The 15,014-nt window shown below is 39.7% G+C and overlaps 1 protein-coding gene across 2 annotated transcripts in view; it reads right to left on the reverse strand.

Annotated features, from left to right (window-relative positions):
- RANBP2 (RAN binding protein 2) overlaps positions 1 to 15,014 on the reverse strand; it is a 59,091-nt gene that overhangs the window by 34,805 nt on the left and 9,272 nt on the right. For both annotated transcript variants that reach the window (XM_040224189.1, XM_040224190.1), the window contains exons 2-8: positions 11,364 to 11,431; positions 9,803 to 9,914; positions 9,168 to 9,320; positions 5,534 to 5,764; positions 5,064 to 5,209; positions 3,408 to 3,600; positions 413 to 500 (exon numbers count right to left, since the gene is read on the reverse strand). In XM_040224189.1, the coding sequence (XP_040080123.1) occupies positions 413 to 500; positions 3,408 to 3,600; positions 5,064 to 5,209; positions 5,534 to 5,764; positions 9,168 to 9,320; positions 9,803 to 9,914; positions 11,364 to 11,431 (991 nt within the window). The remainder of the gene's footprint in view (positions 1 to 412; positions 501 to 3,407; positions 3,601 to 5,063; positions 5,210 to 5,533; positions 5,765 to 9,167; positions 9,321 to 9,802; positions 9,915 to 11,363; positions 11,432 to 15,014) is intronic.

The raw sequence follows: 15,014 nt of genomic DNA on the forward strand, positions 1-15,014 counted from the left end.
CAAATTCCAACAGCCTAACAGAATGTGAATATACACTTTCTGTCTTAGTTTCTAAGTTGTCAGCTCCTGAAGAGAGAGATCCCTAACTTTTTCACCTTTTATCCCCAATGGCTAGCAAACCAGTAACTTATTCTTAGTTCAAGAAGTGCTCTAAAATGTTCTGGATGGAGATTCTAGCGGATGGGTTAAGGAGTTTCTCCACCCAGGAGCAAACAACGTTTGTTCCTTTTAAAGAATATACCATTTTTTATCATTTATTCTCTCCTCTCTCTCCCTAATTCAATATGGCAAGGAGAAAAAAAATCTAACAAATTATCTCCTGGGCAGAGAGAAGACACTATCTAAGATGTGTTCAAAAAGGAAAAAGTTCTTTTTTCTTTTTAAAATAAAATCAGTTAAATGTTACCAGTACCTGATTGGCTCAGACGATCATAGGCCATCATTTCCAGTAGACTTTGTCCAGCTTCTCCTTTTATTACTTTAGTCTTTGGTCTTGGAACCTGATCATTTTAGAATCAAAAATCTTAATTTAGTGATACATTTCTAATAGTAAAATGTTCCTTTCTATTACACTGTACTTTTCTTCAATAATGAATAAACAGCCAATGGTTAAAGAGAGTTGGGAATCCAACTGCAAAACATTGGGAACTGGGGAATTTAGATAATCTAGAAAAGATGCCTACAAAGAGCATGTCTGAGAAATTACTTTCTATTAAGAACATGTTGGAGTTACAGCTGGGGAAACAAGAGCATCTGGCTGGAGACCTTTTCTGCCCTGTACAGACAGACCAGGAGCAGCCTGGGAGACGACAGCTCTACACCACCCAGTACTGGACACCCCCACATGGAAACACCACACCCTTCCAGAGCGCAGACCACCTGAGACCAGCAGGGTAACAGGAACAACCTAGATAAGAAAAGGGCTCCAAGTCCTGTCCTATGAAGAAGAGGCAGAAGAACTACAAGTAAACAGAATGGTGAGAAGATGACAGCTGCCTTCGAGTATTAAGAAAATTATCCTGTAAAAGAAGGGAACACCAAAAGAAAAAAACACCACCAATGGGTAGCGGCTTGAGAAATATTTTTACTCCATATAAGGAAGCACAAAGAACCAAATTATCTAAAAATAAAACAGGCTACCTTGAAAAGCTGCAAGTGTCCACCACTGAACATGTTGAGTCCCAGCCAATGAACACTTATCATCCTGAAAGTAACTACACAGACGGTGGGTGCAGTGCCGTTGAACCTCTAGTAATTTTCTTACACTGGGAATGGCAGTATAATTTGGTACAACCTCTGTGAGACTAGAAATTTGGCAATAGCTCAAAATATTATAAATGCACAGATACACACTGATCCTGCCATCCATCACTCAAACTCATTCCACCCCCAAATTTTCACATGGGAAATGGCACAAACTAGTCATTGCAGAATTATTTTATCTCCGTTTTAGGGCATCGGTTTAATGAAACCCAAACTATGGTACATCTATAGAATGAAATAACATCCAAGCATCAGAATAAATAACAGTGCTGTACTCAGCCTATGTTTTCTGTGCTGATACGGAAATACTGGAATTCAAAACTCAAAGTGGAGTTTTTACTGAATGGATATCACTATCACAGCACTGTCAAGCCACTGTTGTAAGTCAGACAATAATAAGTCAGAGACCAACTGAACTCACTACAACTACCACAGTCCCTGATCAAGGGGCTGAAGACCCTACCATTCAAACAGCCTGCAGAATCAATCAGGAGGGAGATGTAGGTTTTACTATATAAAAAGGTCAAAGTTCAATACAACAAACTAATAAATACAACAAAAAAGAAATTGACTCACAGATATAGAGAACAGAGACTAGTGGTTACTGATGGGAGGAGGGGGAAGGTATCAGAGTGAAGAGGTGCAAACTACTGTGTATAAAATAAGCTACAAGGGTATAATATACAACACAGGGAATGCAGCCAATATTTTATAACTATGAACAGTATAATCTTTAAAAATTGCAAACCATTGTACTACATACCTGTAACCTATACAACACTGTACATCAACAATAATTCAATTTTAAAAAGGCCAATGTTTAGAGCAGTTGACTGTGTCAACATAAAACTACCCATTTAAAAAATTTAATACATTTCAATGTCCATTAAAGAGAGCTGTTAGCTACTTGATAATTCTATAAAAATATTAATCATAACAGTTTAGTACTTATACAGATTAGCAAACTTCATTAACTTCACTGCTACTGCTGCTAAGTCGCTTCAGTCGTGTCCAACTCTGTGCGACCCCAGAGACAGCAGCCCACCAGGCTCCCCCATCCCTGGGATTCTCCAGGCAAAAACACTGGAGTGGGTTGCCATTTCCTTCTCCAATGCATGAAAGTGAAAAGTGAAAGGGAAGTCGCTCAGTCGTGTCCAACTCCTAGTGACCCCATGGACTGCAGCCCACCAGGCTCCTCCATCCATGGGATTTGCCAGGCAAGAATACTGGAGTGGGTTTTCACTAATAAATTCCTTATGAACAAAATGACTCTGCTGAGCTAACAGCAGCACTGTGGACTACACCTCAACAAGTTTTAAAAGGCCCAAGTATGTGAACTAGAAAGAGCAACATCCTCCAACAGTCATTTTACAGTGAAACTCTTTTTCTTTCTCTCAAGCAAACGATTATTCTCTAAAGCTAACAATTTCTACAAGCTAGGAATAATTCACTTTGTGGAAGACTGCTCATTTCTTTTCAGTTCAGAAATGATACAAGCTCACTGAAGAAAACATTAAAACTGCAAAAATGGATTAGGGGAGGGCAAGAGTCAACATCTCATCATCTGAAAACAAAGGCTCACATTCTGGCATATTCTCTTCATGTCACTTTCTATGCATAAAGTTGTTTCATGTTTCTGAGGATGAATAAGTATACTGCTGTATAGTAAATATACTGTTAAGGTTGTATATGTATTAAAAATTAAGTTTCCAATTAACATGTTATAAGTTATGGTAAACAGTCTTCTATCATAGCTTATGCAACCATGCCCCAAAATTGACTTACTGATTAAATTTTCATCCAAGTTATATGTATCTTTTTGAAGCATGTTTTATCCATACTTGAGACTATTTCCTTACAGATTCCCAGAAATGTTACAGTAAAAGATCACATTCTTCAAAACTATCTTCCAAACAGTCAAAGCAATGCCAACTGCCACTGGCAATGCATCAGTGTACCTGTTTCACCCGCCTCACTAGTACTGTATATTAATAAATCTTGTTAGTCTTTCCCCCATCAAAGTATTTCATTTTGACTTTGTACATATTTCTTCCCATTTTCATCACATACCAGGACACACCCCATGTGAAGTACAATCAAGTCTCACTGAAAGGTTAAGGGCACGCCAGACAGGGAGCGATTACCTGGAAGGCTATGAGATAGCAGAGCGCAGCCAGCTCCGAGAGCGCACGCCACTGCACGTCACTGTGCTGGCCCATCTTTAGCAGCAGCGACCCGGCGTGCATGTAGAAATGTCCTCTCACTTCCAGGAACGTGGCTGAGAGCTCCTCGTTTCCACCTGCACAAGACTTCACAGACTGAAGAGTGCTATCAAAACTGGAATATTAAAGTATTAAACAGGTGTTAAACTACTACACTATGAATAATCTATGTCATTATTCAATCCTAAATAAAACTGAAAAAGGAATTTACTTCAAGCATCACCTTCCACATCTAACTCCCAACAATCCATGCTGTTTTATGAATTATGAATCATCGAGTGCTTTGTGTTATTTGACATACTTCCTATATTTCAAGCTTAATCTCCAGAATGTCTTATTCCAGAACATCTTCTTGATCATATGGTTTCATTATTTAATTCAAAGTTGAAATTTCTCAAAATAAACATGCCATTTCACATTATAAGTAAACAACTAAGACACATGCATTATCAATATGAAAGCTGCTTTTACTATACATTTAACTAGTTAATTATAATTCTATTATTTGTAATCTATGTACTAATCAGTACTTTTTAATCATAATGGTCCTCAGAATCTTCATTTTCTAAGAAAATCAAAAGCAAACAATAGAAATGTGAAGAATGATTTTGAAGTAGATTATAATAAGAAAACCTGAGCAATAGATTATTTCTTCTAGCCTGTGAACTTCTGGAACTTGCAGAGGGTGTCAAGACTCCTCCAAGGGGTATGTGTAGTAGTAGTATCATAGCACTAAGAAATCATCTTTCTCACCATTTTCTCATGGGACCAAAAGTTTTTAAGTATACAACCATGCCCACTTCCCCCCAATCATAAATATTTTCTAAAATCATCAGAAAGTTTGACTGAGTCTTTTTGGCTACTCCCTCATACTACCCATATGAAGACACCAAGTACTTCCTCAAGAAAACGACTTACTCTCCTACACCCCAGTGAAAAGAACTCCCTGCCGTGTGAGATGGGGGATGAACCATTACTTTTCAGACTAAGAGTGTACACCAAGGAGCAGCAACCTTGTCCATTAAGGACCCCATGCTGATGTGGCTCTGCGGGCACAGCAGCTCTGCCACAAGGCTCGCCTCTACCGCTGCAGTGAGCGAGCACACAGCTGACACAGCAGGAGGACGGCTGTGTCAGGGGAGCCCCACTCACAAGCAGGCTGTGAGCCTGGTTTAGCCCACAAGCTCTATATTGACATACAAATCCAAGTGACGTGTCTGTTCAGTGGAATTTATTTTAATCAAATGGAGACATTGGTCCTCAGAATTATGGAAGAGCAACGAGGACATGCATTTTCAGGCTCAACTCTTTACGAAGCATGCCAAAACTAGACGTTTAATTACAAGAATAATTACTTAACCAAGAACAGTAATAGAGTTCTCTAAGAATCAGAGTCTCACAAAACCAATTATAATATAATACTGCCTCCAAAGAAGATTCCTTCTAAGCAGTTCACCATGTTATTAAGTATTACCTCTGGACATTACAGAAAAAATAATGACATTAAGTAGTTTAGATGAATGAACACAAACGGACATCTGTAATTTACACTGAAGTGCTCTCTCTAGGTTGGCCTACCTCTCCAGTAATTCTCTGCTCTCCTGAGCATCTCTCATGGACAGCGTGAGAAGCATCAGGTTAGCATAGGCTATAAGTAAGTCCTGACTGGTTGCTCGCCAGTTACTTTTATCAGACTCCAAACACTGTGAAGATTCCAGGTATTCCTGTTGTGCAAAAAGAACTCTAAGTTACAAAACTGTATCACGTGTTACAAAACTGAGTGTTTTACAACTACAAACCCCTTTGCCCATTCACAGGCTGAAAAACCATGCTGGTTTTAGATTAGCCTACAAAAACACCAAAAAATACACAAACATATTTCTCGTATCTATCTCTCAAATCCACTCATTGTAAATTGAAATCATCCTGGTGAAATCAGCTCATTTCACAGCTGCTACACATAAATGAAAGAGACTTAGGTCATGGAGGGCAGTGGTTAAATATAAAGGGAAATATGGTAATTGTGAGACCCAACAGCCCTTACCTACCTTAAGGGTCTGTACTACACAGGAATTCCACTCTAAACTTGAGCGCAGAGCTGTGTTCCTCTCTGCCTGGTGGCAGTGGGCCACAGCATCCCTCAGCCTGCTGTTGGAGCGATATAGCTCCACCAGTCGGATGTTCACGTGTACATCATCAGGCCTTGCATAAAGTTCTGACTGAATCAAGTCGAAAAGTTTATTCCATCCATCTTCACCTTTACAATCTAAAAGCTGTTCCTATTTATAAAAAACCATTAATTAGAGAAACATCTGTGCAATTTTAGAAACATCATGGCTCCTATGAGCACCATCCCACTGTGTTTGGCTTTAGTCAATTCCCACCCTACATACCTCATTAGCACCCTTAGTCACTTCCAGAAGCTCAACCTCCAGAAAATACATGGAGAGAAACATCTGGGATTACACAGCTGCAGGAGGGCCTGGACTCAGCTCAGAACATCCCTGCATGCCCGTCACGACCAGAAGGGACCCTTGCACCCACGTGTCCTCACCCTCCACGTGCTCTGGATCTCCCTAAGGCTGCTCAGCCCCTGCTCCCACTTCTCCCACTGTGCAGCTCCTACTGTGCCACCATCTTCTTGGTCTTCACCTTCCCCCTCATTGAACGAGAGTCCCCTTCCAAGACAGCTGCCATCACTTATCCGCGAGTCTATGCACAGGTGGAGGAGGTGGTGACCGACTCGCTCCCAGTGTCATCACCTGATCATGACCCTCCTCCCCCAAACATGTTTATAACATTTTACTAAAGGATGTGCTGTCTGGCCACACCTCCCACTCCTCCTTATCAGCACCCGGAACAGAACTACCTTCGTTCATCCCTAAGATACATCACTACCAGCAGCACAAGACACAGGACAGCCTGGCCACTCTGCTGTTTAACAGCTTCACCTTCACCACTCCACACCAGCCTCAGCCATCCATGTGGCAAAATGCATACTCTGAACAAATCACTCAGACCACAACACACTCTCATTTCCTCACCTCCCTGAGGCTAGCACAGCCTCACTGCCACATCTTCTGCCTCTACCGCATGAAAAGGTCCTTTTAATTTTCCATAAAACACACACATACACTTTCCTTCCCTGTCAAGCTAAAACACTAGAGTCTCGCATCCAATCACTCCCAACTTACAGATAGAGCCCTCAGCTAGCTCTCTCTGCCCTTCCTGGAAGCCCCAATCCCTGCAGTTTCCACCCCTGTGCACTAACAGATGAGCATGTGTAGGGCATCTGGGAGCATGGGGAATTACAACCAGGCCAACTGATTCACCTTCATAATCTCAAACCATCAGACTGGCAATGCCTAGAAAAAAGTCCTAGTTTACTTTTAAAGATTCATTGTCTCCACTCCCTGAAGAGTTCACTTCGTACTCTTTTCTCTGACCCTCTCTTTAGGATCTCCACTCATCCTCCACAGAGAAAATGGAAGCCATGGCCTGTAAGCTCCACTTCCCCTTCCTGCATTTACCTCCTGCCCACCGCCCAGCGGATCTCACTCATCATCAGTCTCCTCCTGGACCAGTTCCATAAACTTACACCTGGTCTATAACTGCAAAGAAGCCCTAGACATCAATTACATGTTTAAAATTAGGTAAAAGATCAGCACCATTACAGATGTTTTTCAAAAACTCTACTCTCAAACCCCAAAGAAAGCCTTCCTATCAATGATATTTTTGTTCACTAAAGAAGTGCCAAAAAACTATTTTAAGTAAGCCTCAACTTCTAGGAGAAACAGAATTACTCTGCTTAATAGTTACAAATTTCATGGATTTCTAGTCCAAAATTTCCAGGAAAAAAATCTGACATAAGATTTACTAGTTTTAGACAACAGTATTTTTAAAGTCATTGAAGAAAATCAGGATGCTTCACAATTAAAACTTTCGTCACACTGCAAGAAAACAATACCCTCCCCATTATACATAGTCCATAACATCACTGTCACCAGACGAAATGGACTCTTGTAGCCAATAAAGAAAGTCATGACCAATGAAAAATTATGTTTGAGGCATAAAACAAAGATACTAATAAGGGAAAGAAATCTGCACTATGAAACATTTTTGATTAATACTTAAAACCCAGGTGCTTATCACAAAGAGAGAAAAAAGATAATGTTACTAGTATTTATCTCCATGGCTTTTAAAGACACTTTTGATTTAAAAATATGCACACAATTGTTTATACCTGATATGTAATAGCTAAAAATTGGAAACACAGAATTTCCCCCCAAAGTAAATGGCAGAACACACCGTATGAATACATACTACTCGGCAAAAAGGAAGGAATCTATCCTGACACACACAACTTGAAAAGTATACCATGCAGAATGAAGAGCCAACTGCAAAAGGTCACATGATGCCTGCTTCTATTCATATGACATTTTTTAGTTACAAATTATAAAGACAGAGAACAAATTACCAGTTGGGAGAAGCTAAGGATGATGGGAAGGAGAGGTGGATGTGACCACAGAAACGGAGGCATGAAAGACACCCCCATGGTGATGCAGTACTAGATATGCACGTCTACACGTGACGGGTGGAACAAGGACTACATGTGCACTGCACCCATGCCAAACCCTGTGGTGACTGTTCGACAATGACACCAGGATGGAACCACCATTGAGCCATTCGTGTTTCTAACACACTCAGGACCTTTCTGTACAACCTCTGCAACTTCCTGAGAAAAATTTATAATTATTTCAATAAAAAACATTTAAAAATTCTATTGGAAATATGTATAAATGAGGGGTGGGAGTACTTTTAAAAATATATATGAGAATTCCCCAAAAGTCCAGTGGTTAGGACTCAGCGTTCTTCCTGCAGGGGCCCTGGTTTCAATCTCTGGTTGGGGAACCAAGATCAAATAAGCTGCACAGCAGGGGGAACCAATAGACAATTAAAATTACAGTTAAAATTCTGTTTGTCTAGCACATTTTGGAAAGTCTTTCTCCAAAAAGTCTCCTAGTAAACTATATTTCACTCAGTAAAGAATAACATGCAGAGCCAGTTAAAACATCAGCAACAAATTTCTATCACTTTTAGTAGTCATCTATAACACACCAGAGAAACTTTTAACTTCTGCTTGAAAACCTCACTATCCTATAACACAGTTCTTCCCAAATTTATATAATGGTTCTTTGAAACTGTCACCTTCTGGGTAATTTTCACCCAGTGAAGTGAAAGTTTTATACCAGACAAAGCTCAATTTATAATAATTCTCAGCTCCACCATCTACTAATAGGTAAGGATCAGGTAAAATCCCTAAAACAGTCATCACTGCAAAGGTAGATGAGATGCCACTTGGAAAGCAAACTGGTTCCTAGTGAAACAATACACTGTGACACCTCATACACTGTGGAATGGCCATCACCTCCACAGCGACAATTACTCTGCCTCATGTACACTGCAGTACTATTGCCGATGGTCACAGCTCTTACGTCACACCCCCAGACTTATATACAACTAAAGGTCTATACCCCTGGGATTCCCCCCCCCCCCCGCCCCACCACACCAGTTCACATCTTACTACTTAAGTCATTTAAATTCCAAGTACTAGCAATAGCTGGGTCTTTAAGTTTTCTCTGACTGCTTTTATTATATGCTTTGTTTTCTTTAGTTTTTTACCTTTAGTTTATAAATTGCAGGACTTCCTGGAAAAAGTTTAGCTGCTCGTTCAACCCAGTATTTAGCTCTTCCATCAGTAACATCATTTTTACAGAGCAATTCTGCAATCTTCAACACAAGATCTTTCTGTGTTGGGTTTAATTCCACTGAACGCTGATACCAAAAACAATTAAGAAATTAGTAGGATTCCTAAAGTCTATACACTCATACACAAAATTAAAAAACTTAACAAGTACTCCATTACAAACTCTATTTCTAAATGACAACACGTCATTTCAAAGTTGTTAAAATTAAACTGTCTGCAAGTTTTTTGAAAATGAATAAAAATTTTTTTATTTGGTAAATGCAAAAAAGAAAAGGAAGGACGGGAGGAAAAGGAACCATGCATTTCTCACCATGGTAAACTTAAAATTTACAAGTGTTAATATTCTTTCCCAAGTGCTAACCTCTCCATGACAAAATACAGCACTCTTTGGGCCAAGTATTTTAAAATCTGTTTCAAGCTGTTTTGCTTAATAGTATGATGACATGAGTGCTTGTTTTCAAGACATCCATAAAACATATCTGAATTATTTACTACATAAATTAACCTGGACATTATGAGTGTGGTTATGTTCTAACCTTACACAGTTTACCTTGTAACATTCAACAGCTTTCTCTATGTTTTCCTCTACTTCGTAAAGAAGACCGAGAAATCTGTGAGCTTTGGGATCCCTTTCTTGCACGTTAATATATGTAGATATATATCTGTTCAGAAATAATAATATAAAAACAATCTTTAAAATACCACATTTAGAACAGTGTTTAAATGCAGAGAGAATATCTTACGCTAAGCAACCACTAAACTAATTTCTACTGTTTTCTGCTGAACATCACAATTTACTTAGAGTATGCAGACAATTCAGAAGCATCCACAGGGAGAAACAGATAGCACCTACACACACACACCCGCACGCACGCGCGCGTGCACACACCCAGTCGACAGCACCTAGACACAAAGTCAATAGCACCTACACATGCACCTACACATACACACACACAAAACTGATAGCATCTACACACACACAAAGTCAATAGCACCACCCCACACACAGTTGACAGCACCTAGACACACACATACACAGAGTTGAAAGCACCTAGACACACACACAGTAAAGAGCACCTATACACACACATAAACAGTCGACAGCATCTAGACAGACACCCATATGAAGTCAAGGACACACTCACTTTGTCATTAAATGCTACATTCACCAGAAGTTTTCCTCAGTGCTACCCACTCATAAGAAATGAACACCAAGTTACCTTTTTTTCTATCACACTTTGGTAAAGCACTAAAAAGGTTTGCAGAGAAATTACAAAGTGACTACAGTAAATCTTTAAGTTATCATAATGCAAAATACTAAAGAGCACTAATTCCCAAACAACCACTAAGATAATCTGTTTATCTTTTAAACAGTAACATCTAAGGGGACTGCACAGGAGTCACTCAGTACACCACCAAATGCAGATGATTGATAAGCGTCTTCTAGGCCCAGTGAACGTTATCACAGGAAGAATCAGACCAAAGATCAACACTGAAGGAAAAAATGTCATTTTATAAAGTAAGGAACTACAGCTGCTAGGTCAATAAAGGTGCCAACATTTTCCTCACAAAATTTTCATCTTCCCATCAATGCTTTCAATAGCCTACCTCCCTCTTAATTTCCAGCTTTAAGCTACTGAAAATCAGTAGATCAGATCACCAACCTTCTTGGCCTTGGAGGATCACTCACTAGTAGTCAACTAAAGTTATCTCTGACACAAGCGATTCTCCCACCCAGGAATTAGTTTAGTCTTGTACTCACTGCTATTTTCTAGCTGATGATAGTAGTAGCAGATAGCTAACCAGAAAGAAATCAAGATATAAGCATGGTTCTCTTTTATTCTAACCCAGAACAATCTCTAGAGAAAGTTTAATGCCAGAAGATTTCTCGCCCGAGGTAGGGACAAGCAGCAAGCATGTAGAAAGCATCATTCTAGACTCAATCTTCACATAATCCAATCTTGTCCTCACCATCAATTTGAGGGATGAATCCCTCATTTCCAGGACATATTTAGGAAGAACTGCTAAAACACTGATTTTTATCCATTTCAAAGAACATAAGAAAAGGCCCTGGTTTTAGACTTAAGCCAAGTTGACAGTTTGGTACTTACTTTTTAGCAAGATCATATTCTTTAGCTTCATAATACAGCTTTGCAAAATAGAATCCTTTCATTGACTTCTAAAAAAAAAAATTTAAGAATTATTTCATTCTTCATATTTCAAATTTTGCATGTTTTTCACAAGAACTAAAATCTGTTGTAACAATGTTAACACCCACTCAGTATTCTTGACTGAAAAAGAAGAGCCTGGTGGGCTACAGTTCATGGGGTCACAAAGAGTTGGACAAGATTGAGCACACAAGCAACCTAGCACTTAAAAGGTAAAAATTGCCTGTAGAAATGCATACATGTTCTAAAATCATGAAACTACATCTAATTCTCATGAAACAACAAACAAATTTAAGAAAAACAAGATGACATCAGAAATTAAGAATTTATATATCAGCAAGAAACCTTAGGAACTGTGCAGTGTTCCTCTCACTTTACAGATAAGTAAACAGACAGAGCCCGCTTTCCTGGCAGAGAAGAAGTACACCAGAGAGACCTCACTGCTCCTGCCATGCGCACACCTTTATGGAGGAAGAGTAACAAAGTACTGCAGAGCCACTGAGGCACTGGGGCTTCCCGGTCCCGTTACTGACCTCTCCACACACCATTATCTTATACTCAAGGAGTTAGAGAGGCAGAAATAAAATCTGCCTTTCCTGGTATTAATTCTCCTGGTAATAATCCAAGTCCACACCCTGGTTCTTTTATGTCTACAGGCTCCAAAGTCCAGAATGCTGGAGCACACCAGATGATGTTATATATACATGATAAAAGTACAGAGCATCAAACACCTTATTTTGAAAATGATAGAAGGACACAGAAAAATAAAAATCAATGTATTATGTAAAAAAAGCAAAGTTTTCATTTACTGATTTTATTTCTAAAAAATATGGATGTTAGATGTTGCTGTGCCTACTAGTCTCCAGGCACCATTCTGAGTGCTGGGGAATCGGCAGTAAACAAAGTCTGTCTTCAAGCAGGAAGCTTGCACTTCAGGAAGGGTGACAAGCAGACAGTAATCTCCATGGAGGCAGGACAGAATGCTCTTACAGCACCTCATCAGTTCTCTACAGAACACCTCATTTTGACAAATCTACAATCAGTACTTATCCCACAAAGCACAGGCACCCTAATAGTGCCTATCTAGCTGGGAGTTTCTCCTCCCTCAGGTGGTGAGGGTGGAGGCGCTCAGACAAGGCATCACATAATTTATACAATGGGAAAGAGACAAACTTGTCAGGGAAGGTCTCGGGAAGAGGGATATTTGACTAGAAACTTGATTAATGTGCAGAAGTGGTTACCTGGGGCAGGTGAACCGCAAAAATTTACCACTGCTCCACTGTTTACTATGAAGTATTTTCATTTTCTCCTTTTTATGAACTCTACACAAGACACTCCTGAATGGCACCCATCTTCCTGAAACACTCTTCTCATGTCTTCAACGAACACAGGTTCTCCTCACTTCACTTCTACCATGGTGGTCATTCCCTCTCCAACTCCTCTTCTCTCTCAGAGTGTCTCATCTGGGACATATGATCCAGCTCACCGAGGACTACCCTGACTCTCAGATATGTGTCTTTGATTCTCCTGAGCTCTGAACTTATGTGCAAATTATCAGCATGTGCCAGCTCTACCTTCTGGGTTACCTCAATCCACGTTTTTCTCATCTCTACTGCTACTGTCAAAGTCCAAGCCTGCTGTCACCTCTCTGGGAAGACTGAAATGGCTATTCCTGTCTCCCTCTCAAAGTTAATTTGTCAAAACATAACACAAACGACACAGTGTATTTAAAACTGTAACTCCTTTTTCGTCTTCCATTACACTTTGAAAATATCCCTATTTCTCACCAAAGGGCATCTGCCTAGCTCTCCAACTTTACCTTGTCTGCTCCATGCACGCTATGGTCTAAAACCAGTGACTAAAACCAGAATGCAACTCTCCAACTGGGGCAGCCCTGAGGAGTCTGTTTAATTTAAACAAAGGCAACAGTAGGTACTGATATGATATGGTTTCTGTCTAGTACATTCAATGTCAGAGTGAAGAAATTCAGTGAAGTTAAATAAATGGCACAGTAACTATGAATCTCTTAAGGTAGCCAACGCTTCGTCATCTAATCAGAGACATGTATGAATTCATGACCAAGATTCTCACTAACCTAGTCAAAGGAGAGCCAGGGGAAGTGAGTCTGAGATCAACTGAGGAAGAGCACCCAGTAGGGCGTGTGTGACTCATGTCTGGTACAGGAACAGATATGAAAAGCAGAGCGAGTGGAGGGCCCCTGGTGCCTCTCACCATGGGCGGTTAGGTCCAGTACACCTATCAGAGCTTCACACAAGTATATATTAAACCAAGCTGAGTAGAGAGTGAAATTCCAGTGAAGCAAACAGGAAAAACTCATTTTATCTAGATTTTCACTAGGATTAAAGACTCTGAAAGAGGGTTCTCCCAATCCTTTTGTTCTTTTTAGTTTTAAGCCGAGGTTATCAGAAAAGTTACCATACTGCCTTTAGGCAGTCAAACATTGAAAGAACTCACCTTTGGTCATGTCTTGCTGATGTCATGTCTTGAAATCCTTGTAGAGAACTCACCTACCATTGAATCATTCACTCAGTAACATAACTGCGTTTACATCTGCACTCAATGTAAACTGGGTTCATGAGACAGGTTGGTTTTACTCTAATGATAATGGTTGTTTCCTTAACAAGCCTCCTCAGAACAAGAGGAACCATGGTTCACACAACGGGGGCATGAGTTTGCCTGAAGAGCAACCTAGTCAAACAGAACATCAGTTAGGTTCTGACTGAATGCTTCTAAGAATCCCACCTAGGCAGGACAACAGAGCCACAACAGGTGGTGTTTCAGATGGCAATGAAGCTATAAAGAGACACGAAGGAAACTTAAACCAATCTGAAAAGGCTACATTCTTAGGATTCCAACTATATTACATTTTGGAAAAGGCAAAACTACATAGACAGTAAAAACATTAGTGGTAGCCTGGGCCTGCAAGGAAGAAGGTATGAACAGCAAAACACAGAGGATCTTTAGGGCAGCGAAGCTACTATGTATGACACAGTAACAATGAATACATGTCCTTATATATTTGTCAAAACCCAGGACTGTACACCACCAAGAGTGAACCCTAAGGTAAACCGTGGACTTCGGATGAAAATATTTTAAGTTCATCAACTGTAACAAGTGTTCTATTTTGTGGGAAATGCTGACACTGGGGCAAGCAGGATGACTGTGGGAAATCTACCTTCATTACAATTTTGCTCTGAACCTAGAACTGTTCTAAGTCTACTAAAAAAAAAATTTAACTCTAATTTTCCACAAATTTTCCTCAGCAAAATGAACCAAGAACACATTAAAACTATTATACACCATAATCAACAGGGATTTTTGTCCCAGGAATGCAAGGATGATTTCATACAAGACAATGAGTTAACTAATACATTATATTAAAAAACAAAGGAAATAAACTGCAAGACCATGTCAAGTGCCATCAAAAGAAAAACAGTATGTGACAAAATCCAACATTCATTCATGATAAAAATTCTCAGAAAACTGATTCTCTCAGAAAGCAAAGAATATCCTCAACACAATAAAGGTCATTAATGAAAACCTCACAGCTAACATCATGCTCAGGACTTTCCA

Source organism: Oryx dammah, unplaced genomic scaffold (assembly GCF_014754425.2).
Source record: "Oryx dammah isolate SB20612 unplaced genomic scaffold, SCBI_Odam_1.1 HiC_scaffold_25, whole genome shotgun sequence".
In the NCBI taxonomy this organism is placed as follows: Eukaryota; Metazoa; Chordata; class Mammalia; order Artiodactyla; family Bovidae; genus Oryx; species Oryx dammah.